Source organism: Pongo abelii, chromosome 1 (genome assembly GCF_028885655.2).
Source record: "Pongo abelii isolate AG06213 chromosome 1, NHGRI_mPonAbe1-v2.0_pri, whole genome shotgun sequence".
NCBI classification, from domain to species: domain Eukaryota; kingdom Metazoa; phylum Chordata; class Mammalia; order Primates; family Hominidae; genus Pongo; species Pongo abelii.
The window spans coordinates 66,560,123-66,586,155 of NC_071985.2; the positions used below are offsets into that span (position 1 = coordinate 66,560,123).

Consider the following 26,033-nt stretch of genomic DNA (forward strand, 5'->3'; position numbering starts at 1 on the left):
TCCCTTAGGAGAGCCAGCCACCTCTTGTGACCCCGAAAGCCATCTCCCTAGGTTGTAAGGATGTTGCTCTTGTGGCCAGCCTCCCTCAAATACAGAAACAGAAGGCGCTCAGCATGAGCGTGTGTGTGTTCGTCATTGGCTCCCCAGCCAGGCTGTCTCATTCTGAAAGTCCCAGCAACGTGAAGTGCCGCTCCTGGAGCGGGAGGAGAGCTTCCTGTCCATTTTATGCCTGACCGTGCTCTCCATTCAGCCTCCTCAGGTGTCACTTGTGCAGGGTGGCACACCACTCCCCTACTTGCACCCACCCCACCCCATCCCAATAACTCCTGCTGAGGCCCTCAGGCAGACTGTGTGTTGGGTACCAGGAAGCCTGTTCCCTAATGCCCTACCTTCCTTCTTTCCTCCTTAGATGAGAATGCCAATCTGGGCACGGTGATGCGGTATGAAGAGATTGGTGAGTGGGACTGCGAAAGTGGGGAAAATGGGGACATTTTGAGCCCCCTGCCTTCACGACAGGCAGCATGGGGAGCAGAGAAACTTGAAAACCCAGGGACTGTTTTGCAGCAGGGTCTCCTCTCGGAAGAGGGATCGTTCCCAGGCTAAGATTGCATTCCTAGTTAGCTCCCTTTAACATCTCTTAACTGGACTCCAGCCAACTCCCAAGAGATAGGACTGGATCCTTTGGTGATTTTTCCTTCAGAGCCTCCCCTCCCTCCTCTAAAAAACATGAAAGTTGAGCTTTGGCACCAGCTGGAAAGACCCTTCTTTTGAGCACAGACACTGCACACAAATGAGGCAGATGAGCACCCCCACCTTCCTCATTCAGTGCTCGTAGAAGAAGAAAAGGAGAGGGGACTGAAAGCCACCTCCACACCTCCCTGGCAGCCTTGGGCAGAGGGTAAGGCACTTCACTGTCTGTGTGAGGGCTGCCTGCCCAACCCAATACCAGAGCAGGCCAGGGCGGGCCCGAGCCAGTGGAGGGCGGTTACACAGCTGTCAGGGTGGGAAGGAGTTGATGACCCCTACAAGCAAGTTGAGAAGCAGACAGGAACACTGAAATCTTCCCAGGGTTTCAGAATGATGGGAGACGCAGGTGTCTGAAGCTGGGGAAAGGGCAGGGAGACACCAGAATAGAGCTAGAGCTGGCACAGGTACCGGGGGACAAGAAGGGTCAGTGACATCAGGAATGCCTGGAGCTCTAGGCAAGGCAGCCTGGTGTCCACACCCTCAATCTTCAACTTCCAGCTGAAAAGATCCTCCAAGCATCCCTTCCTGGTACTTTTCTCTCCAAGGACTGGAAGTCAGGGCTCCCACTGCAATCCTGAGAGGCAGGGTTTGTCCTGAGCACTTGGTTCTTCCTGCAGACCCAGCAGATGTGATGTCATTTCAAGGGGCTTCTCTGGGTCTCATCCTCTCATCTGAGGTGCAGTGGTGTCCCTGAATCAGCTCAGTTGGTTTCCTACAACCATTTGTAAAGTTTTCAGGAATTTTGTGAACCAGTTTTAAATAGAGCCATTACTAAAAATTAAGTTGTATTAACTTAAATTTAATTAAAAACAAAAGGAATGAATACTCAAAACTCCTCACTTCTTAATTATTTTACTAATTTTAATATCCTTTATTGACCAGCAAGTCACTCTCTGAAGGCCACAGGAAGGAGCACCCGCCTTCCTGGTTGCTCCCCAAAACAGGCAGGAGCATTTGGCTCTAGGTTCTCCAGTCCCAGAACACCCAACAGGCAAGGATGGGAGTGAAGGTGCTTGGGCTGGGCTGAAAGCTCCTGCACTCCACTTCCCTGCAGTTCCAGCCTGGCCACCACTGCTGCCTTCCCACGCAGTCTCCTTGGCCAGCAGAGCTCCGAGCAGCCTTAGGACTTCTCATTGTATTCCAATGTGTATTTCTCTTTCCTTAGTCCAGAGATGTATTGTGGCAAGCTTGAGTCATGGCCTTGCTTGCCTTCCCAGCGCCCGGGGCAGGTGGATCAGGCACTCCCCACCCTGACTCAACGAGTCCCCTCCGGGAGAGGACAGTGGTGATCAGTATTGCACAGCGTACTGCTGTGTTCACTTCTATTAGCTCACGGCTACCTCGGGAGGGGCAGGGGCCTCTGCTTACTCTTCTTGCTCCATAGCAGTTCTGGAATTGTGGTGAGCCAGCCGCCAGGGACCAAAAATGCAGCTGGGGAGTGACCTCTCACCTCCGGCTTCCCTGAGGCTCTGCCTGTCCCCTTCCACATCCCCTGTGCTCGCTGAGAGGGAGGGTCTACCTGCATGTGACGGAGAAGGGACAGTGGGGGGTGGAGAATGGAGAACACTTAGGTTCCGAGAAAGGACAGCTCAGCAGCCACAGCTGTCAGATTGGGCTCAGGTCCTGGCATGGTCCAGGTGGTGGCTGCGTGCAGTGGAAACTGGGATGGGCTGCAGGGCCCGGGCTTCACATAGCCCAGATTCCTGGGAGGGGAGTGTGGACAGAGAGTGTGCATTCTGGCTCGTGGCCCTGGATCAGGGTGACCTGGGGAAGGAGGCCAGCCCAGAGGAGCTGGAAGGGAGCTACGCTGTCTCCCGACTCCTGTGATGTGTGAGGTGCTGGGGCTCACATGTCCCCTTTTTTGATATTTCCTTGCACACTAAATGAGGAGGAAAAGCCATTTTCTCCTAGCTCCATTAGCATCTGTTGACCCTATTTACATGCTCCTAACAGCTGACTGCTCATCGGCGCTGCCCTAGGCCACAGGCTGGCGGGCTGGAAACTTGCCTTAGCCTCATACGACAAACTGGGAGAAGTCACTGCTGCCCTCCAGTGGCCACATGTGGGATCTCAAGCCCTGCTGGGGCCGCTTGTCTGTGACTTAAATGTTTGCGCTGGTCCTGCAAGAAAGGGTGGCAGAGACCGCACTCTTGAACTCTTTGTGCTTTGGCTTAAAAAATAAAAGTCCCATATTATATTTGATTGGGATAGTGTTTCCCTGGCTTGGGAATAGGAAAGAGATTTATTTTCATGGCTGTAAGCAGGGTTTTTTAACCTTGGCACTAATTGACATTTGGGAACAGATGTGTTGGGGAGGGGGGCTTCCCTGTGCATTGTAGGATGTTTAGCAGCATTCCTAGCCTCCACCCACTAGATGCCAGTAGCATGCCACCTTCCCCCTCCAGTCCTGACATCCAAAAATGTCCAGACATTGCCCAATGTCCCCTGGCAATTGCAAAATTGCCCTCAGTTGAGAACCACTGATGTAGAGAAAGCTGAGGGCCAGCACATTCCCTGTTGACATGACCATCTAATTCAGGGCTGTCCAATCTTTTGGCTTCCCTGGGCAACAATGGAAGAGGAAGAATTATCTTGGACCACACATAAAATACACTAACACTAACAATAGCTGATGAGCAAAAAAAAAAAAATCTCATAATGTTTTAAGAAAGTTTACATGCCGGGTGTAGTGGCTCATGCCTGTAATCCCAGCACTTTGGGAGGCCACGGTGGGCAGATCACTTGAGGTCAGGAGTTTGAGACCTGCCTGGCCAACATGGTGAAACCCCCTCTCTACTAAAAATACAAAAATTAGCCAGGTGTGGTGGCAGGCACCTGTAATCCCAGCTACTTGGGAGGCTGAGTCAAGAGAATTGCTGGAACCTAAAAGGCGGAGGTTGCAGTGAGCCAAGATCGTGTCACTGCACTCCAGCCTGGGTGACAGAGGGAGACTCTGTCTCCAAAAAAAAGAAAAAAAAAAAAGGAAGTTTACAAATTTATGTTAGACTGCATTCAAAGCCACCCTGGGCCACATGTGGCCTATGAACCATGGGTTGGACAAGCTTGATCTAACTGAACTTATAGGCAGTCAGAATTACAGAGACGTGCCCTTTCAACAGAGAACCCTGGGCGGCTCCAAGTGGGCCTGAGCAACAACAGAATCCCAGAAATAAGCCCAGTCTGGCTCCTGTCAGCAATACCAAGCGTGGTTCCTCTCCACAGTTGGGGAGTTGGGCCAGAAATCCTATGGTGCAACACAGAGGCGCCACTGACTCAGGCAAACATTCTCCCCAGTGACCCCATGCTGCAGGAGCAGAGGCCACGATAGTCACCACAGCCCTCCCAGATTGCCCGGAAGGCAGCCTGCGGGATCTCTGTTGTCAGCTCATCTGTTGCCTTACCCATTCAACATGCCTGAGCACCTACTGTATGCCAGTGACTCTGCCAGACCCTGGGGCTGTAAAGATAAAGCAAAATCCCTGCACACAAACAGATCATTAGACTAAGGTATGTTGGAGAGGAGAGAAGACAGATGCAGGAATATTTCATAGTTACAATCCAGTCCTCAGTGGGGCTCCCTTAGGTGGGAAGGCTGCCCTGACCCTGGGACCATGAGATGCTGGCATTGCTCACCATTGGCCCAGTAGCCTCCCCGCTGCTTCAGGAGTCCCACCTAGAGACTCATTCCACAGCAGGGGACAGCTTACCACCTGAAAGCCCTCGTCAGGCCCCAGAACTAGCTACAGAGTCTAAGGCAGGCAGGGCTGCCCACAGCTTCTCTCATCTCTCGCCTGGGCCTCAGGGCCCCAGGGCCTGTGCTGGCAGCTGTCTCTGGAAGGCTGGTGGTGCCCTCAGTGCAGACCTGCGTCACTGTTTCAGACAAGATGCCCAACAGCCTCGGCCTCTTGATGAGAAGGCCTGGAACGCCTGGGAGCCATGCTGTGCTCCACTCTGAGCCACATCCTGGGTGAGGACTCTCCTCATGGTGTTCTCAGAATGTTGTTCCCCACTGCTCAGTTTTAATAAGTGAGTCAGTTTGCTGCCTGTTTTAAACAACAATGGGCCTCACTGGGATAATTCAGAGTGAGCTTAATGAGGAAAGAAAAACAACTGACAAGCAGGAAGTGCGCCTGGGTGCCAGAAAAAGTATGGGCACTGGGAGGGGCCTCAGCCTTGTTTCTCAAGCCCTTTGCTGGGGACAGTGGCCATGTGACACATTTTATACACTCAGCTACCTCCAGGTACACTCAATGTCCCCTCACACCCCCTCCCATGTCAGGGAGACAAATTCCAGACAATGCACAGTAGCAGAGAATCCAAACTCGTTTGCGTTTGAGCTTGACAGGGAGCAAGAGAGAGTACCTCAGACCTTAGACAAGATGTGTAGCTGGCTCAGCCACAGTTACAATAATGAACCATCCTGGTTTAGCCCTGAAAGATCCATGTCCTGGGAAAGCCAGGGCAGTCGATCACCCTCTATGCCCTACTCTCCTTGCATGAGTAATTCCTCCCACAGGGGATGAGGGTGGTCTAGAAATGAGCCCGAGGGAGAGGTGAGCAGGGGTTTCTGCTCTGCACACACTAGGGGCAGAGGCACCTGGGATAACTGGGCCCCACATCCCCAAAGGTGGGAGAGTTATGTATTCACCAGGGGAAGAAGGCTGAGGGTCCAATGCTTCCCAGGCCTCCACTTACTCCCTTTGCAAACTTTGCTCCCCTTCCTCAGAGCTGCGGATCCTGCTGCTGTGTGGTAGTGACCTGCTGGAGTCCTTCTGCATCCCAGGGCTCTGGAACGAGGCAGATGTGAGTAGCAAGGTTATCGCCCAGCACCCAGCTGGGACTGGGAGGGATGGGAAGGGTGCATTTGATTTTGGCCTCCTGTCTTTACTTCTTCTGAGCTCCTAAGAGGACAGTCCATTCACATCACTATGGTAGAAAATTCTCACCTACCCCTAAGCTTTATCTCCTACTGCATTTTTACACTTACTCCTCCTCAAGCTTGCTCCAGTAAAGCCCCTGGGAAAAAAGCAAGCTGAGTCATACGGTATCTGGCACTAAATAGTCCTGGGGTATGCATGTGTTGCTGGTGGGGAGAAGGAAGGGAGAAAAAAAAAATCTTTGCCCTTTTGAGATTATTGTGTGCTTTGTTTTCCTTTGATTCCTTTTGAAGAGGTGGTAAATACCACCCTGGAATCCCCTCAACAAGAGAAAATTGGTCCAGAGGGGAGAAGTTCATGGCAAGAAGTCAGCAGGATCTTTGGCAATTGACTTGGCATTGAGGGAACCAGGAGGTTAAACTTACACCACTTAGGAGCTCAATGACACCTTTTGTTGACAGATCTGACTGTGATGATCTCAAACCAGCTCACCCATAAATTACTCTCACTCTTCACACATACGTTCATTCTTATTCCTTCATTAATTCATTCATCTGGTAGCCTGAGCTCGTGCTAGCTCCCAACCCCATAGCTCTAAGCACATTGAATTCCCAAGGCAGCAATTCTAGACATAGTGCTTTTTGATTAACTTGCTGTGTGACTCTGGACCTGCCTCAGTTATTTATTTATTTTTTAATCTGTAAAATCTATAGAATGTTATCTACAGGATTCTGAGATTTTAAAGAAACATTGTACTATACAATCTTTGCCCCCAAGTAATAGGTGGCATAACATACACATATGAAATATGTTCGTGTACATTTATGTGTCTCTGGCCAGAGAGAGAGGTAGGACAGAGGCAGGACAGGGTCAGGCTCAAGATTCAAGCTCTACTCCAACACAGCTCATGACAAAATATATTCCTTTTTTTTTTTTTTTTTTGAGACGGAGTCACTCTGTCACTCAGGCTGGAGTGCAGTAGTGTGATCTCGGCTCACTGCAACCTCTGCCTCCCAGGTTCAAGCGTCACTGCAACCTCTGCCTCCCAGGTTCAAGCGATTCTTCTGCCTCAGCCTCCCGGGCACCTGGAATTACAGGCGCCCGCCACCACGCCCAGCTAATTTTTGTATTTTTAGTAGAGACAGAGTTTTGCCATGTTGACCAGGCTGGTCTCGAACCCCTGACCTCAGGTGATCTGCCTGCCTCGGCCTCCCAAAGTGCTGGGATTACAGGCGTGAGGCACTGTTCTCTTCCAACAAAATATATTCTAAGCTTCAGTTTTTTCCATCCCTGAAATGAGCCTAATAATAGTACCTACATCCCATGGGTTCGGAAGGCTTAAATAGTATTGTTTTGAAAGTGCCTAGCCCCAGCACCTGACACACAGTCAGGCTCAGCAAAGATAATAAGTGAATTTACCTAAATAGACACACAGATACACACAAAGCTATGCAAGGTGAAGGGCATAAATGCTAGCATGCTGTGGGATAACCACGATGGGAGGGAAAGTTTCCGGGAAGTAAAGTATACTGTGTGAAATATACAGTCCTCTCCACCCTGGAACCATTTCCTACAGGTGAAATTTTAAACCTCCTTTCAGTTCTAAATTAAGTGGCTTAATTAGCTTTTGCTTTCCTCGCTAATTCACAAGGAGCTGTGAAAGTCAAAAGTAATTCAGGCAAAGTGCTGTACAAGAGCTCATCAAAGCTCTTTCAAGAATCCAGGCGAATCTGGGCAATTGCCTGGGGCCCCATTTTATTGCGGAGGCCTGGGCCGTCCTGGAGGAATTTAGAGGGACGAGGTCAGCAGCTGTGGCACAGCCTGGAGTGCTGTGGAGCAGGAATCCCTGGGGGCTATTTACTAAGTGTGATGGGTGAGGAGCCTCCTCTCAAGGGCAGAGCCAGGCTTCCTGGAGCGTGAAACTTACACAATTTGGGGCCTTGCTGCAGGCCAATCCCTCTCTTCTCCTCCCAGTTAGATTGCTGACTTACATTGCCGGTCCTCTAACTTCTCTCCAAAATGGCTGGTCTTGGTGTTGTCAGATACCAACATTATAGGACCAGGGAGAAGAGCCCCAGGCCTCTCCTTTTCTGATTGGTCCCTGGTGCTGAGACCAGGTTGGTTGGTTAAGACGGAAAATCTGAGAAACCAGTAGCTGTTGATTTACCAGGGATGTGACAGCAGAGGAGGAGTGAACTCACTGGGTCAAATACGTTCCTAGTTGACCACTTGGCATGTCCCAGCCCCAACCCTCTTCCCTTTCTGGATTCCCCAGGGAGATCATAGACTTTCTGTCCCACCTGGGTGATTGTGGAAGAAGGGGAGGGATTCTCCTATCCCATTTCCAATCCCCATCTGAGATGGATGACTTTGGAACATCCCCTGGAAGCCAGGGACAGGTGAGATAATGAACCAACAGCAAGATCAGGTGACCAACTAGTCCCCATTTCTGCAAGACTTACCTGGTTTTAAAACTGAAATACTAGGCCGGGCGCGTATTACACCTGTAATCCCAGCACTTTGGGAGGCCGAGGCAGATGGATCACGAGGTCAGGAGATCGAGACCATCCTGGCTAACACGGTGAAACCCCATCTCTACTAAAAATACAAAAAATTAGCTGGGCGTGGTGGCATGCGCCTGTAGTCCCAGCTACTTGGGAGGCTGAGGCAGGAGAGTTGCTTGAACCCGGGAGGCAGAGATTGCAGTGAGCTGAGATCACGCCATTGCACTCCAGCCTGGGTGACAGAGCAAGCCTCTGTCTAAAAAAAAATAAATAAATAAAATAATAAATAAAATAAAATAAAATAAAAAATAAAATAAAATAATAAAATAAATAAAAAAATAAAAATAAGGAAATGCTCATATCCTGGGATCTCCCTCAGTCCCGGGTTAGCCACCCTGGAGTCCCAGGACATCCATCCTAGCTATGCTCAGAGGGTACCACGTCCCAGGCCAGCAGGGACCCCACATCTAACTTGTCCAGGGTGGTGAGAAATCCGGTCCCCTGCAGAGGCAGCAGAAGGATTTGGGTGAAGCAGACCCTCAAGCTTGCTCCAGAGGGCTTTCTAGAGCCTGGAGCAGACCTGCTTCCCCACCCTGCCAGCCAACTGCTCAGTCCCCTGCCTCAACCCACAGCTGATCTATGAGGTCCTTAAAATCATTGAGTCTGAGACGGGGAAAAATTTCAAGAAGCTGTTTCCTCACATAATAAGTGTGAATTTCAGTCTATGACAGAGGTGTGCCAGAAATATCATGTTAATGTATTTAAATCAAATTAACATTCTACTCGAAATCCCTATCCCACAGGGATGGTGGTAATTTTAGTCTCAGCCATTAATAATTAGCAGACCTGAAAGGCTCTTGCACACCCCGAACATGAGGACAGGCCTTCAATCTCAGTTCACCATGGTCACTACAGACATCTTCCCTGTCCAAGCCTTTGTGGTCCCTTGAAGTCAAAGGTGCCCTGCTCCTCACCCACCTGGGGCATGAACTCCCGGCTGAGTCTGGAGGCCTCGTGCTGGGCCCCGTTGTGATCACCAGGCCTATTCTCCTCTGAGGCTTTGCCCCTACTGTGCTGTCCAGGAGAGAGGAGGAGTGGGCTCCACAGACCTCTAGCCTCTTCCTATTGTAGGGAAAGTTGGTGGGAGGACAGCAGAACCTCTTCTTTGTTCTTTCTATCCCCAAGTCATCTTCCCTATTTTCTCTCCCCTCTTCAGGACATCTAATGAAACGTCTTTTTTTTTTTTTCTTGTTTTTTTTAGAGACAAGGTCTCACTATGTTGCCCAGGCTGGTCTCAAACTCCTGAGCCCAAGTAATCCTCCCACCTCAGCCTCCCGAAGTGCTAGGATTACAAACCTGAGCCACTGCACTAGGTTCAAAATTTCTTCAGTGAGTTTAAAGGCATTGACTTCAGGCCAGGCGTGGTGACTCACGCCTGTAATCCCAGCACTTTGGGAGGCCGAGGCAGGTGGATCACCTGAGGTCAAGAGTTCGAGACCACCCTGGCCAACATGGTGAAACCCCATCTCTACTAAAAATACAAAAAATTAGCTGGGCATGGTGGCGGGCACCTGTAATCCCAGCTACTTGGGAAGCTGAGACAGGAGAATCACTTGAACCCGGGAGGCAGAGGTTGCAGTGGGCAGAGATCGCGCCATTGCACTCCAGCCTGGGTGACAGAGCAAGACTCTGTCTAAATAAATGAATAAATAAATAACAAATAAATAAATAAAATAAAGTTATTGACTTCAAAGCATTCTGGTTTTGTCCTGCAAATTCCTCCTGTAAAAGATCTGGCTGGCTGCTAGAAATAGAGCTGGCCAGCCAGGCACAGTGGCTCACACCTGTAATCCCAGCGCTTTGGGAGGCTGAAGTAGGTGGATCACTTGAGGTCAGGAGTTTGAGACAAGCCTGGCCAACATGGTGAAACCCCATCTTTACCAAAAGTACAAAAATCAGCCAGGTGTGGTGGTGCATGCCTGTAATCTCAGCAACTCCAGTGGCTAAGGCAGGAGAATCGCATGAACCCAGGAGATGGAGGTTGCAGCGAGCCAAGATTGCGCCACTGTACTCTAGCCTGGGTGACAAGACTCCAAAAAGCAAAAAAGCAAGAAAGAAGGGAGGGTGGGAGGAAGGGAAGGAAAGAAGAAGGAAGGAAGGAAGGAAGGAAGGAAGGAAGGAAGGAAGGAAGGAAGGGAGGGAGGGAGGGAGGGAGGGAGGGGAAAGAAAGAAAGGAAAGAAAGAGAGAAAGAGAAAGAGAGAAAAAGAAAGAAAAGAAAGAAAGAAAGAAAGGGAGGAAGGAAGGAAGGAAGGGAAGAAAGAAAGAAAGAAAGAAAGAAAGAAAGAAAGAAAGAAAGAAAGAAAGAAAGAAAGAAAGAAAGAAAGAAAGAAAGAAAGAAAAAGAAAAATAGAGCTGGCAGAGGAGGGTGTAGGGAGCACAAAACTACTTAGCACCTCAGTAAATTAGTCCACTGCCCTTATTTGGGGAAGGTTGGATCTCAAGTTCTGGAAAAGGAACATCTTTCATGAGTGGGTACAGAATGAGCCCTGCTTATTGTACCAGCAAGTTCTACCATCTGGGGTTTGCCTGGAAACCGCCCGTTTTAGGAATTTCAGTTCCTAACCATGAGACTCTTGGAAGTGAGATATGTGAGACCTGCTTCTGTTTCAGGTTTCATTCATTTGCCCATTCATTCATCCCTTTCTCAGAGCACATTTCTCTTTATTACCTGGTGCCCCGAGTGATACTTGTTGACCACAGACCTTTGCTTGGAAAGCATGAGGCCAAAACCCTGAAATCTGCTGTTAAAAGAACAACTTCAGCCGAATTAAATTTAAAAGAGTTTAATTGAGCAATGAACAATTCACGAATCAGGCGGCATCCCATGCCAGAGTAGGCTCTCAGACTCCAGCGCAGCCATGTGGTAGAAATTTTATGGACAGAAAAAGGAAGGTGATGTACAGAAAATGGAAGTGAAGTACAAAAACAGCCTTATTTGAACACAGTTCGAACAGCTGGCTACATTTGATTGGCCAAAACTTGGTAATTGGCACAAATGTAAGCTAAAGCCTGTTTACACCTCCACTTGTTATAGTTCACCATGTACACAGAGAAACCTTCAGGCCAAACTTAAAATATGCAGGGAGGCAGCTTTAGGCTAAACTTGATTTAACACTGCCCATGACTGGGGACAGAAGGGCAGGAGGGAGACCAAAGCTTTTTCTCGGAAATGTCCTAGGCCCCGGCCCTGCACTCCAGCCTCTCATACTCTCTCCAGATATCTTCAGAAACAAGGCAGGAGGGAAGCCACTGGTTCAAACGGGTCTGGGCAGAAAGCTTGAAGGGGCTGTGGAGCAGCCTGGCCTCCAGCCAGACTGGAACCAGCTGAGACCATCTGTTGGACAGCAGGACTGCCAAGGCCTCCTCCAGCACCAACAGGCACTCTCTACTGAGTCAGTTTTGCTCTTTCTTTCACTTTGGATTCTTGAACCAAAGCTCTCCATCCAGAAATCTAATTACATGACTAATGGGATGACCCCATCCCCACCCCAAACACATCCCTTGTGGCATTTCCCATTAGGCACAAAGATCCATTAGCCCACAGCAAATTCTGACCTTCTCTGACCAGTGACACACCCTTCCCCTTACATTCCGTGGAGAAAAAATTCCATACATAGTCATCGAGTTTCTCTCAAGTGTAATAGAACAGAGTTGCTGTATGGGAAATCAAGATCCAGACTTCTGGACCATCCTCGGAGATCAGAACCCAGCTCCTGCCACCCCACTGCATTCCTGAGTTCTTTATTAGAGAACCTGTCTCTCCCAGGAGACCTGTTCCTTTGCTTTGCTGCATCCTGACACTAGCATCAATGCAGGCATCTAGGCATGGATCAGGGACTGTGGGAAGCCAAGGCCAAAGGCTACAGGGTCAACCATGGGCAGATTTGTGAAGCAGAAGGCATTTGCACTCACCCCCTCCCCAAAACAAAACCCGTTGTGTAGGGATCTGATGCTGCCAGCTGCTTTGTCCATCACTGTGCCCAGCAGGCAAATTAATTCTGATTCAAGGCTGGGTGCGGTGGCTCATGACTGTAATCCCAGCATTTTGGGAAGCTGAGGCAGGTGGATCACCTAAGGTCAGGAGTTCAAAACCAGCCTGACCAACATGGTGAAACCCCATCTCTACTACAAATACAAAAATTACCTAGGCATGGTGGCAGGCTCCTGTAATCCCAGCTACTCAGGAGGCTGAGGCAGGAGAATTGCTTGAACCCGGGAGGTGCAGAGAGAGAGCCGAGAGAGCGCCACTGCACTTCAGCCTGGGTGACAAGAGTGAAACACCGTCTCAAAAAAAAAAAAAAGAAAAAAGAAAAAAAATTCTGATTCAAGCATTCCTTTCTTCAATCAATCTTTCAACAAATGCTTATTAAGTGCCCAGGATAAACGTAGCATGTATTTATCCTTGAGGCACTTGCAGTCTAAAAATAGCTTACTTTTCATTATAATATTTCTTTATACTATATTAAATATAAAACATGAAAAGTTCAGAAGAGTTCCTGAACCTAGTAAACATTCCATAAATGTTGGCCGTTATTCACTTGTTTTAAAATATTTATTGTGCACCCAGCCATGTGAGAAAACAAAGTAGACAAAGTACCTGGCCGTACACTTTACTTTCTGTGGGAGGGGGTGGCCCTTGAGCTGGGCTTTGAATTGTGAGCAGGACTGGGTTAAGTAGGTGGAAAGAGAAGAGCTTTTTAAGGAAGGAAGAGGATATAAAAGATTCGGTGGGGGGAACAAGACCTTTGGGGAGATGGTTCTGTTTGGTTGAAATAGGTGGATCCTGGTATTTATTTGGGAAGGTATTAACTTTTGAGCAAGCAGCAAAATCATTAAGTTTAATGATTACATGTATTAGCTGCTCTCAAGAGTATTTGCATTTCAAATGAGCAAGAGTCAATATTTAACCCAAAAGAGTAAAAACTTGGGGATGGAACATCAGCCACCAGAGATGGCCACTGAGGGAATTGTTTTATCTTTTTTTCTTTTTGCACTCCTCAAAGCCCAGCATTCCACAGGCTGGTTCTAATTGGCTGTATCCTACATTTTTCCAGCCAACCAGCCATGGGCTAACTGCTTCCTACATCCATCAGCTATGGGAAAACAACCAAAGAAAATAAACAGAGGAAGAGCCTTGGGCATTAGCCACTCCAGAAGAAATCCCAGGGCCCCAGGATAAATGGAACAAAGACAAACATTTGGCTATTCAGGCTCAGATGGTTTTTATCAGACAGTCCAGCTCCAGCCAGGAAGCCTGATGGACTCTTGCACCCCAGGGATTAGGCCCCCACACTGATAGACTGATACCAAACGATACCAAATTACAGGCTCAGGGGAAGGAGGCTCAGCTCCTACCAATGGGGGATTCTGGCTGTTCTCATGTGAAAGGCACTGTTGGTTTGGTTTCCAGGCTGTTGACTTGAGTCTGGAATCCCCTGCCTTCCCACACCCCCAGTTAAGTTGGCAGTGGGAGTGGGGATGATTTCATCTGGGAAGCCCCTCTTAAGAATGGTTCTCTCTCTTTTTTTTTTTTTTTTTCATTAAGAGAGCCATCCTGGAAATGCATTTCCACCTGCTGGACTTGACCCTGCCAGTTTCCTCCCAGCCTGCCCTCCAGAGAGTGGCAGGGACTAGAGGGAGGGTGGAGGATCCTTTACTGAAATGGAGGGAGCATGTTTCAGAAGCTGCTCACGTACTGTGTGGCTTTTGTCACAAGTTCTCTCTTTGCATCTTTTTAAAGTCATCCAGAAGTATACTAAAATTATAATACTCTAAGGGTGATGCAGAGTACCCCAGCCTCCCAAGTAGCTATGGTAAGCTGGGGGAAAAAATAAGGTAGAATATATTTTCGAATAGAAATTTTTTTTAACCAAAAAAGTTTCAAGGCCGGGCGCAGTGGCTGACACCTGTAATCCCAGCACTTTGGGAGGCCGAGATGGACGGATCACGAGGTCAGGAGATCGAGACCATCCTGGCTAACACGGTGAAACCCCGTCTCTACTAAAAATACAAAAAAAAATAGCCAGGCATGGTGGCGGGCGCCTGTAGTCCCAGCTACTCAAGAGGCTGAGGCAGGAGAATGGTGTGAACCTGGGAGGCAGAGCTTGCAGTGAGTTATGATTGCGCCACTGCACTCCAGCCTGGGTGACAGAGTGAGACTCCGTCTCAAAAAAAAAAAAAAAAAAAAAAATTTCAAGTCATTACAATATGAGTCTTAAAAATGGATCTAGAAGAGGTGTGATGTGGAGGAAAGAGTCTTTAAGGCCGACCAGAGTGCATTCCATTCACTCATTAGCTGTGCAACTTGGACAGGTTATTAAATCTCACTGAGTCTTGGTTCCCCCATCTATGAAATAAGAACTGAGGCACATATCTCAGAAGACAGTTGTCATAAGGATTAAATGTGATAAGCTCCTAGTACTGTGCATGGCACATAGCAGGCACCTTAATCAATGTTTCTTCCCCTCCTTCCCAATGGGCCCATGTGCATCCCTGGCTATCCTTATCCAGAGAAGAAACACAAATGGGCTGCAGTCGCTGATGTACTGTACCTGAGAAGAGAGCACTGTTTGGGAGGGAAAGTCAGGCTTCAGAACGCTGATCTCTGGATGGCCCTGCAGAGGATCTTGCCAGTTAAGCCTGCTAGGGCAAATCCACATACATTGGATCCTGTTGCTAATGGAAATTTCAAGCCCTCTGTTTAAAACACTCTAATGGCGTTTCTTTGCAATTGGAACGAAACCCCGTCTTCATCATGATCTGGTCCTTGTCTACTTTTCCAACCGCTATGTGCCCTAGTCCCACCTAGTTTATTTGAACAGTTTTCCCCACTTCAGGGTCTTTGTACTAGCTGTGGCCTCGTTGGGAATCCTCTTCTCCTAGATATCCCTGTGCCCATCCCTTCGTATCACGTAGGTTTCAACATAAAGGTCATTTTGTTTTATAATCAATATTGTACTTTACTTGATGTTTTCTTTTTATTTATTTATTTTTCAGAGACACGGTCTCACTCTGTCACCCAGGCTAGAGTGCAGTGGCGCAATCATAACTCACTGCAGCCTTGAACTCCTAGACTCAAGCGATCATCCTGGGGTCAAGCGATCCTTTTGCCTCAGCCTCACAAGTAGCTGGGACTCAGGCATGTGCCAACACACTCAGCTAATTTAAAATAAAATTTGTTTTTGTAGAGATGAGGTCTTACCACCATGTTGCCCAGGCTGGTCTGGAACTCCAGCCTCAAGTGATCCTCCCACCTTGGCTTCTTAACGTGCTGGGATTGCAGGTGTGAGACATCACACCTTGCCATGATGTTTTCTTATCTATATATTTATTTGTTTATGATCTCTCCTTACTTGAAGGTAAGCCCTTTGAGAACAGGAAACTTGCCTGTCTTATTTGCCAATACCAGAACAGTGCCCAGTTCACCATATACATGCTCAACAGAAGTTTGTTGAATGAAAGGGTACTTGAGAACAACTTGGTTGGAGGAGTTCAGCTCATAAGACAGTTTGCCTCCCCCATGGGATATGGCCCAAACTTTTGCCAGTTACCCATAATATATTAGTCACTGTAAGATATTAGCCACCCAGTAGTAACCTACTCATATCTTCACAGCAGTAGATACAATTGAAAATAATCATTTGTTTAATGTCTCACACTAGAGAGTGATCTGTCCAAGAGACGAAGCCATACCTGCCTTGCTCAACCCTGCATCCCTAGTGTCTAGGAAAGTGCCTGGCTAAGACCACAAGTCATCCACCCACTCAAAGCATCCCTTTAAATCCAGCAGGGCAGGGCAAGAGGCTGAAATTCAGCCTTTTGGAGGGATGATGCAAACTCTACGTTCCTTCCAGGAGCTCTGCTGCCTGGGTCATGAGTGTTTTCTCTTCCAAGGCCAAGTTGCTTCCTGCCTCAACATGTCTCATATCCTTCCCTCAGATTCCCCACATTTGGGGAAGCAGAGTCTACCCCCTCCCACATCCTCTCCCCATCCCTTTCCCTACCTCCCCTGGGGAGACTTTGACCAGAAGATGAAAAGATATGATCAAAGCTGTGCCTGTGAGCAGGAAGTAGAAGCAGGATAAATGTCACAGACCCCCACCTCTGAGGCTCAACACAGGCCAGTGCTAAACTGAGGGCCACTGTATGCTGCAGGGGGAGAAGACTGTGTCCTGATCCTGCCCACGGTGTGGGGACATTGGCCACCATCACGAATGAGATTTACCAATCAGGACAGTTCTACCGCATTGGCCGCTTGCCCACCCCACCTCTCCATCTCCAAGGGCAAGACACATAGAGAGCTCTTCATGAAGACAGGAGGTGCTGGTCCCCTCGAGCAGAAAAAGAGTTCAGTTCCAGAGGCCTGGGCACACTCCTGCAGGCGCCATAGGAAGGGGATCTGAGTGCCCTATGCTTCCTGGGGTCAGATGTCTGCCCTTACACCCCCCACTCCCCAGGGCATAGGGGGAATGTCCTTATTCTTGCTGGACTTCTCAGAGGTACTGAGGTACCTGTCCCACGAGTATCTCATTTTGACCCCATCCTAAACCAAGCCAGAATATTAGCAGCTTAGGTAATTGTCCGTGTGATTTAAAGCAACAATTCCCAAAGGTGGGTGCACATCAGAAGGATTAGGGAGCTTTGTAAAGAGAGAGGCTGCAGCCCCTTGACACATGCTATATCAAAATTTCTCAGGTGAGGCCCGGGGAATATGTTTGTTGCTGTTGTTTATTTTATTTTATTTTTCACAAATAATACTTTTTATTTGTCACCCTTAAAAGTCTGAATTTTAACAGAGTCTTGGTCCAGTGGCTTTTATCCACCAGCTTGTTCAACTTTAGCCCCTGTCTCTCCTCCAGTGGTTTTTCCAGAGCCACTACCTTCACCACACCCTCTCCCCATCCCTATCCCACGATGTGAATGAAAACATCGCAGACAGGACAGATTGGCAAGCCTTTTCTGTTTTCAAATGCTGTCTGGGATCAATTTATTGACCACTTCTTTCAAGTTATTTGTCTACAACAACTTCTCCGCCCCCTACCCCATCATGATTACCATCATCTTCTCCTAGATTTGGCAGACCTGTTGATGCTGAGCCTAAGAGGTCTTCCATATCCGATTGTTGCCTCTTTTTAGTAAAACCAGTGCAGAATAGATGAAGCAAATAGCCATTGGTAGTCTTGACATCAGCCTGATCTTCAATCATGGTCTGCCATTTTTTTTTTGACCATGGGACACATTTTGTCACGGGTAAAATCCAGGCCATGGAAGTGAGTCAGGCAGTTTTTGCCCTGGAGATCTTCAGTAATTAGCTTGAATTTTCTAAATGCAACTTCAGCATTCTGCAGATGAGCAAGACGCACTTCAAATGCACAACCTTGAGGCTATCACAACCCCATGCAATTTTGGTTTCTTGCATCCTTGGGACTGGTGTTTTTCTGTTACTTCTTATATGGAACATAGCTGGTGTTTTTACATCATACCAATCTTATAAAACGAATCAAGCACTCTCTTCTTGGCTCCCTTTTTGCCACCTTTTGTAAAGCGACTATTCTTGCCAACCACCTTAGTGCTGCTTAGAGAACCAAAAGGGTGAAAGTGCAACTCTGGTGAGAATTTAGACTTAAGGGGTGGGAGCGCAAAAGGGATGCAGGTTTAATAATGGCCAGAGAGGATCTCACCAAGAAGGTAATATTTAAGTGAAAGCTTTTGAGCCAAGGAGCAACATAATTTGGCTTATATTTTAACATTATCAGTCCGGCTATTGGGAATAGACTTAAAAAGGCAAGAAAATAACAGGGAGACCAGAGTAATCCAAATGAGAGATGATAGAGGTGAACCAGTTTCCTAGTTCTGCAAACTTGGTGGCTTAGGCTAACACGTATTTATTCTCTTACAGTCCTAGAAGTCAGAAGTCTGAAATAGGTTTTATTGGGCCCAAACCAAGTTGTTGGCAAGGCCAACAACTCCAGAGAATCTAGGGAAAAATTGGTTTCCTTGACTTTTCCAGCTTCTAGAGCTGCATTTGTCGCATTCATTGGTTAATGGTCCCTTCCTTCAACTTCAAGCTCCATAGTGGAGCATCTTCAAATCTCTTTCTGCTCCATCTTCCCATTATCTTCTCTCTTCTGGGTCCAATCTCCCTCTGCCTCTTGTAAGGGTACTTGTTACTGCATTTAGGGCCTGCCCAGGTAACCCAGGATAATCTCAAAATCCTTAGTTTAATCACATCTGCAGAGTCTCTTTTGCCATATTCACAGGTTCCAGAGATTAGAAACTGGATATCTTTCCAGTTCATTATTCAGCCTAACAGAAGAGGTTTGGACCTGTATAGAAGGGATAGACATGGTGAGAAATGAGCAGATTCTTGGATTTGTTTTGATGGTAGAGTCCATTGGACTAACTTATAGACTGAATGTGGGATATAAGAGAAAGAGGAATCAAAGAAAATACCAAAGCTTTGTGTCCGAGCAATTATAAGAAGAGAATTTCTGCTGGGTGTGGTGGCTCACACCTGTAATCCCAGCACTTTGGGAGGCCAAGGCAGGTGGATCACGAGGTCAGGAGTTCGAGACCAGCCTAACCAACATGGTGAAACCCTGTATCTACCAAAAATACAAAAATTAGCTGGGCATGGTGGCACGCGCCTGTAATCCCAGCTACTTGGGAGACTGAGGCAGGAGAATCACTTGAACCTGGGAGGCAGAGGTTGCAGTGAGCCAAGATCGCGCCACTGCACTCCAGCCTGGGCAACAGTGAGACTCTGTCTCAAAAAAAAAAAAAAAAAAAAAGAAGAAGAAGAAGAAGAAGAGAATTTCTATTTATGGAAAAGTTTATAGGAAAACCATTTCTTTGAGGATAGTGGATGGTTTAACTATTTGTTTATGTTAGCAGGTCCAGGGGCTCATGGACATATTAAGTTTGAGATGCCCTATCCAAGTGGGCATATTGAGAAGGCAGCTGATATATGAGCCTCCAGTTCAGGAGAGAACTTAATGTTGGAAACATTAATTTGGAAGCCTTTAGTGTGCTTTTAAAGCTTCAAAATTGAATGAAATAATGAAGGGTGTGAGTGTGAATAGAAAAGAAAAAACGTCCAGGGACTGAGGTTTGGAGGAGTCCAGTGGCTCAAGGTCAGATAGAAAAGGAGGAATTAGCATGGGGGCCCAAAAAGGAGTAGCCAGCAGCCAGAATGGTAGGACAACCAGGAGAGGTAGTGTCCTGAGGCCTGGGGAAGGCAGGCAATGGGGGCTTGAAGTGGGAAGGACAGCTAAGCTCCTGGAGGGAGATGGGTACTCGTTGGACTGAGGGCACATCTCACCAACCGTAGCACCTAGTACCTTCCCTTCCCAAATACACACACACGCACACACACACATGTGCACACACAAATACTGTCCACCATGAACATTGTTTCTAAGCAGCGCAGCTCATTGAGCAAGGCTTGCTTTGGGGGCAAGGGACCCAGATTTTCTCCCATAATTCTCCAAACAGGTGCTACAAAAACAGTGTCTGGCCAAAGGAGCAGAGAGTATCTGCAGTCTCTGGCCTGAACCCCTGCCGTGATGCCCTAAAGCTGTAGATCTTGTCTCATAGATCCTGTCTCCCTCGACCCATCTGTGATTCCCAGGGACAAGTCTGTCACTGTTTTTGGAAAAGGAAAACATCTTAAGCAGTAAGGCCTCCATCTGCTTGCCACCCACTGAGCAGCCTGGCACAGTTATTCATTGGGTGCTCAGATCATTAGGTACTGAGTGGAGAGCAGCAGCTGCACTGATGTCACCCACAGGGCGATTCCCCCATGAGGACTGCTATTCTGAGCCATTATTTTCATGGTTTAAACTAGAATGCTCACTTTATATAGACCAATTATTACAAACATCATATATGAAACATTCATCAAGTTTACAGAATCAATTTGAAGGCAGATCCTACATTATACAATCTAAACTAGATTATCTTGAAACATCTACATAACCACGCAGCTTAGGAATCCCCATGGATACCAGCTTGGATAGATTCTCTCTTCTCTCCTGTCCTCCTTTCTTTTCCCTCCTCTCCTCTGCTCTTCTCCTCCCTTCTCTTTTCTATCTCTTTCTCTGCCAATTTCCCGGGAGCTTTAATTCAGTACTTCGACCACTGGTTCGCCAACTTTGTTGCATATTGATATTATCTGGGGAATTTTAAAGAAATACTGCCGCCTGAGTCCCAGCCCCAGAGATTCTGGTTTTTTTTGTTTGTTTTTGTTTTTGAGACAGAGTCTCGCTCTGTCACCCAGGCTGGAGTGCAGTGGCACGATCTCGGCTCACTGCAAACTCCGCCTCCCAGGTTCACACCATTCTCCTGCCTCAGCCTCCCAAGTAGCTGGGACTACAGGCGCCTGCCACCGCACCTGGCTAATTTTTTTTTTGTATTTTTAGTAGAGACGGGGTTTCACCGTGGTCTCAATCTCCTGACCTCGTGATCCGCCCGCCTTGGCCTCCCAAAGTGCTGGGATTACAGGTGTGAGCGGGGCTTTGGAAATGTTTAAAGCCCCTCAGGTGATTCTAATGTGCAGCCAAGTTTGAGAACCAGTGTCTAAGTAGTGAGTCCCAGTGCAATATCCTAAATGCCATGGCAGAAGGAGCTGGCTCTTACTCCCTGCCCTGACTCTCCCTACCATTTCTGGTTTATAAGACAAGAGATTTGGTGTCAGTTTACCTGATCTGAACACCACCAATAGATGCAGTGTGTTGTGCAATGCTCTGTATCTTCCAGATTACACGATCCAATGGGGGCTCTAATATTCTACACCTAGCTTTTTAACATCTCTCTACAACATTCCTCCTAAGACACCTTCAGCCAACTTTTTATTTCAGTGACATCAGAGCTCCAGCTGCAAGTTTAGGTCCAGTTGTAAGCAGTAGGAGAAGCAGGGTAAAGGTGGACAGAAATATTCAGAATGTGCACACACAAACACACACACAAAACCAGTAAATCAGGCTTAGAAATGGAATTCTGCTGGTATAGACATCCTCTGGAGAGAAGGGGCCACCGTGCCCCAGTATATCTGTTTTTGTGCCACTTGTTTAGAGAATTATGGGAAAAAACTTGGGTCCGTTGCCCTCAAAGCAGGTCTTGCTCAGTGAACTGTGCTGCTTAGAAGCCACCTACCTCCTCCTCCCTTCCCCCATCTGGGATCCATAATTGGCAAGATCTAAACAGTAATATGCCCAGGGTAGACCCAAGAGTATTAAATGCCATAGCTTTCAGGCTCTTTCAAAATAAAAGTTGGCACAAATTTCCAGAAAGCAACTTGGTGATATGTCTCAAGAGCTTGAATTATGTACAGCTTATATCCTTTTATCCAATTATATCATTTCTTATCCTAAGAAAATAATCGGAGATGTGATAAAAGATTTTTGTATAAAGATCTTCATTAAAGTGTTATGTATAACTGCAAAAAATCAGAAGTAACTGTACACATAGTGTAAAATATACAGATTATTAAAGGTTATATTTTCAAATAATTTTTAACAATGTAAGAAAATGCTCAAAATATAATGCTAATGAAAAAAGGTAGGTAAAACGACTAATTTTATAGTTTAATCCAATTTTGGATGTATACACCTATTTGCAGAGAGAAAAAAACTACAGATATACACTAGACCATTCACAGTCACTATCTGGATTGTGTGATTGTGATTGATTTCTATTTTTTTTTCTGGATTCTCTAAGCTTGCATTACATCTACAGTCAGAAAATAAAAATGTTATTTCTTTTAAATGAAAAGAAGGTTTTGGCTAGGTGCAATGGCTCACGCCTGTAATTTCAACACTTTGGGAGGCTGAGGTGGGAGGATCACTTGGGTCCCAGAGTTTGAGACCAGCCTGGACAACATAGCAAGAGCCCATCTCTTCAAAAAAATAATTTAAAAAATTAGCCAGGTATGGTAGTATGTACCTGTGGTCTCAGCTATTCGGGAGGCTGAGGTGGGAAGATTGCTTGAGCCCAGGAGGTTGAGGCTGCAGTGAGCCATGATCTTGCCACTGCACTCCAGCCTGGGTGACAGACTGAGACCATGCTTCAAAAAAAAAACAAAAAAAGTTTCATTTCTCACGTGGCACTGAGCTTCTATCAAAGGCTGATCTCTGAAGCGACCCTAATCATCATCATCATCTCCCTATCACAGCCTGGGTGCCCAGTGATGCATTCCAAGAACTTCTAGTTCTGGCTCTTAGCTACCCCTTGAGTGCCACAGAAGTTTTTATGAGAGTGAGCCAGAAGAGCATTTAGTCCCTCTCATGACGTCCATCTAAGGGCTCAAATATGCTTGCTGAACAGAGGGATCTGTTTCACTCCAGAGGGTGTTTACCAGGTAAGGACACGATGTCATTCATGTGATTCTGCAGCATTGTGAACTCAATGGGAGCCTCAGGAATTGGAGAGGTCTTGCCCAGACATATAAGAGTTCATTTATTCCTTAAGTCTAGGGTATTTATTAAGCGACTTCTGTGACCAGTCAATGCTTTCACTTATTCTATTAACACTGTTAAGGATTGTTCCTTGAAGGAGCTGGCTGACGGGGCTGAGAAGAAGGCCAGTTTGGGACTAAAGCTTGGGGCTCCATGTGGAAGAATGGAAGCGGATTCTGCCATGCTAAGTGGTTGCTTGGTAGGAGTTTGGGATCAGGGTTTTACCAAAGGGCCTCTCTCTGTTTCTTTAGATGGAGGTGATTGTTGGTGACTTTGGGATTGTGGTGGTGCCCCGGGATGCAGCCGACACAGACCGAATCATGAATCACTCCTCAATACTCCGCAAATACAAAGTGAGTCCTCCATCCTGCTAGTGCATCTGTGTTATGGCCCTTCTCTGAGAGTCCTGGCAGCTGGAGGAGTGAGAGAGCAAAAGGAGTTTAGTGGGAGGGACTGGCAACTGACTGTCTCTGCTCTGTCCTCAGAACAACATCATGGTGGTGAAGGATGACATCAACCATCCCATGTCTGTTGTCAGCTCAACCAAGAGCAGGTATGTTTGACAAATGGCCAGAGAGACTTTAGTCAAACTGTCTTATAAGTCTCCACATAATTTTCCTCCATCAAAGATGACCCTAAGATTCAGGCAGACATCTGCTGCCCTGGTGTTTAGCTTCCTGTTTGGACCTCATTTGTTCCCAGCCATTTTACCTTTTTTTTTTGAGACAGAGTCTCACTCTTGTTGCCCAAGCTGGGGTTCAATGGTGCAATCTTGGCTCACTGCAGCCCCCGCCTCCTGGGTTCAAGCAATTCTCCTACCTCTGCCTCCCGAGTAGCTGGGATTATAGGCACATGCTACCACGCCTGGCTACTTTTTGTATTTTTAGTAGAGATGGGGATTTCACCATGTTGGCCAGACTGGTCTTAAACTCTTGACCTCAAGTGATCCGCCCACCTCGGCCTCCCAAAGTGCTGAGAATACAGGCGTGAGCCACTGTGCCCGGCCCCAGCCATTTACTTTTAAAAGTGGGGACGGTCCATTAGCTAGTCTTAGCTGCTTTAAGGGGAGAAGAGGGTGTTTTCAGTTGTGGACTCTAGTTGGAGGTACTTATGGAATAATATTTGACAAGGGTACAGGCTAAGCTGCCAAAACAAAAAAATTCCAATATTCAGAATTTTAAATGTTAGATGTTTAGTTCCCTCTTACTGAAGTCAAAGATGGAATCTATGGCCTCATCCATATGAAGCTTCCATCTCTGGGTGCACAGCTGCTGCAAAGGTGGCTCTTCTCAGCCAGTGGAAAAAGGCAAAGTGAAGCCCATGGCAAGAAGCTTTGTCTTTAAGGTGACCCAGAGTTGCGCATACCACTTCCCTTTGCATCACACTGGCTCAGGGGTGGAGGACGGCTGGGAAATAGACTTTGTAGCTAGGCAGCCACATGTCCAGATAAAACTCAGGATGCTCTATTACTAACCCAAAGAAGGAAAGAATGGGTATTAGGGGACAGTTACCAGTTTCTACCGCAAACCCAAAGTGGAAATGTTGAGTGGAATGGTGAAATACATGGAATATAGAGGCTTAGAAGTGTAAAACTGAAAGCCACGAACATGTAAGCATCAATTAAAATTCTAGGTGTGGACAGGCCAGGCGCAGTGGCTCACACCTGTAATCCCAGCACTTTGGGAGGCTGAGGCAGGCGGATCACGAGGTCAGGAGATCGAGACCATCCTGGCTAACACGGTGAAACCCCATCTCCACTGAAAATACAAAAAGTTAGCCAGGCATGGTGGTGGCCGCCTGTAGTCCCAGCTACTTGGGATGATGAGGCAGGAGAATCGCTTGAACCCAGGAGGCAGAGCTTGCAGTGAGCCGAGATTGCACCACTGCACTCCAGCCTGGGTGACAGAGTGAGACTCCGTCACAAAAAAAAAAAAAAAAAAAAAATTATAGGTGTGGACAAGCTCACAGAAAGAGTCAAGAAGAGAAGACTATGGGGAACATTGCAAACATTTTAGCATTTAATAGAAAGTTAAAAGGCAGTTAGAAACCACTGGCAGTGGTGGCCCAGAAGCCAAGGTGAGAGAGGGGACAAAGATGGAGAGCATTGCCTTCTGTGTCACATCTTTCAGAGAAATCAAATGAGACCAGGACTTTAAATTGCCTTCTTCCCTGGACGGCAATTACAGAGACACTCACAAGGGTAACATCCACTGTGAGGTGAGGGCAGAAGCAATGGGCAATAAGGGGAGAGGGGCAGGATGTGGTTCCAAACATGGCTGCACATTAGAGTCGTCATGCAGAGTTACACAACAGTACAAATTCCTGTGTCCTGCCCAGTCCCACTGAGTCAGAATTTATGGGGGGTGGGCTTAGGAATCTGCTTCCGAGCCACAGGTATACACACTTTTTCAAAAAGCTTAACTATGTGAGGAGACACTTAGGGACCTATCTTGCAAGGTCAGGGTGTAACCGCCTAAGGGGTTCACCTTGCTCGCTGCCTAGACAGAGCAGATTCATCAAGACAGGGGAATTGCAATAGCGAAAGAGTAATTCACGCAGAGCCAGCTGTGCGGGAGACCAGAGTTTTATTGTTATCAAATCAGTCTCCCTGAGCATTTCGGGAGCAGAATTTTTAAGGATAACTTCATGGGTCGGGGAAGCCAGTGAGCCAGGAGTGCTGATTGGTCAGAGATGAAATCACAGGTAGTCGAAGCTGTCTTCTTGCACTGAGTCAGTTCCTGGGTGGGGGGCCGCAAATTCAAATAAGCCAGTTTATTGATCTGGGTGGTGCAAGCTGGTCCATCAAGTGCAGGGTCTACAAAATATCGCAAACACTGATCTTAGGAGCAGTTTAGGGAGGGTCAGATCTTGTAGCCTTCAGCTGCATGACTCCTAAACCGTAATTTCTAATCTTGTGGCTAATGTTAGTCCTACAAAGGCCATCTAGTCCCCAGGCAAGAAGGAGGTCTGCTTTGGGAAAGGGCTGTTATCGTCTTTTTAAACTGTAAACTAAGTTTCTCCCAAACTATAAACTACAAACTAAGTTTCTCCTGAAGTTAGTTCAGCCTACACCAGGAACAAGGACAGGTTGGAGGTTAGAAGCAAGATGGAGTCGGTTAAGTTAGATCTCTTTCACTGCCTCAGTCATAATTTTGCAAAGGTGGTTTCAAGGGCAGTGCATGCATTGAAAGGCAGTGAGCTGGTCTCCAGTGAGATCTCACAGGCAGGGCTCAGACGCCTTTTAGAATCTACGTATGTGGAGGAGTATATGAATTTTTACAAATAGTTCGTTTGGGTCTGACACCTAGACTATTGTGTTAGGAGAGAACAGGAAGCAGCCAGACCAAGGCTAGAAAAAAAACTGTGCAGAAGCCAAACTGTGTCACTGGAG

The 26,033-nt window shown here is 47.2% G+C and overlaps 1 protein-coding gene across 1 annotated transcript in view; it reads left to right on the forward strand.

Moving 5' to 3' along the window:
- The window catches only part of NMNAT2 (nicotinamide nucleotide adenylyltransferase 2), a 172,455-nt gene that overhangs the window by 139,832 nt on the left and 6,590 nt on the right, over nucleotides 1-26,033 (forward strand). The window contains 4 exon segments of the mRNA NM_001132010.1: nucleotides 410-454; nucleotides 5,474-5,550; nucleotides 22,894-22,995; nucleotides 23,128-23,195. Of these exon segments, the coding sequence (NP_001125482.1) occupies nucleotides 410-454; nucleotides 5,474-5,550; nucleotides 22,894-22,995; nucleotides 23,128-23,195 (292 nt within the window).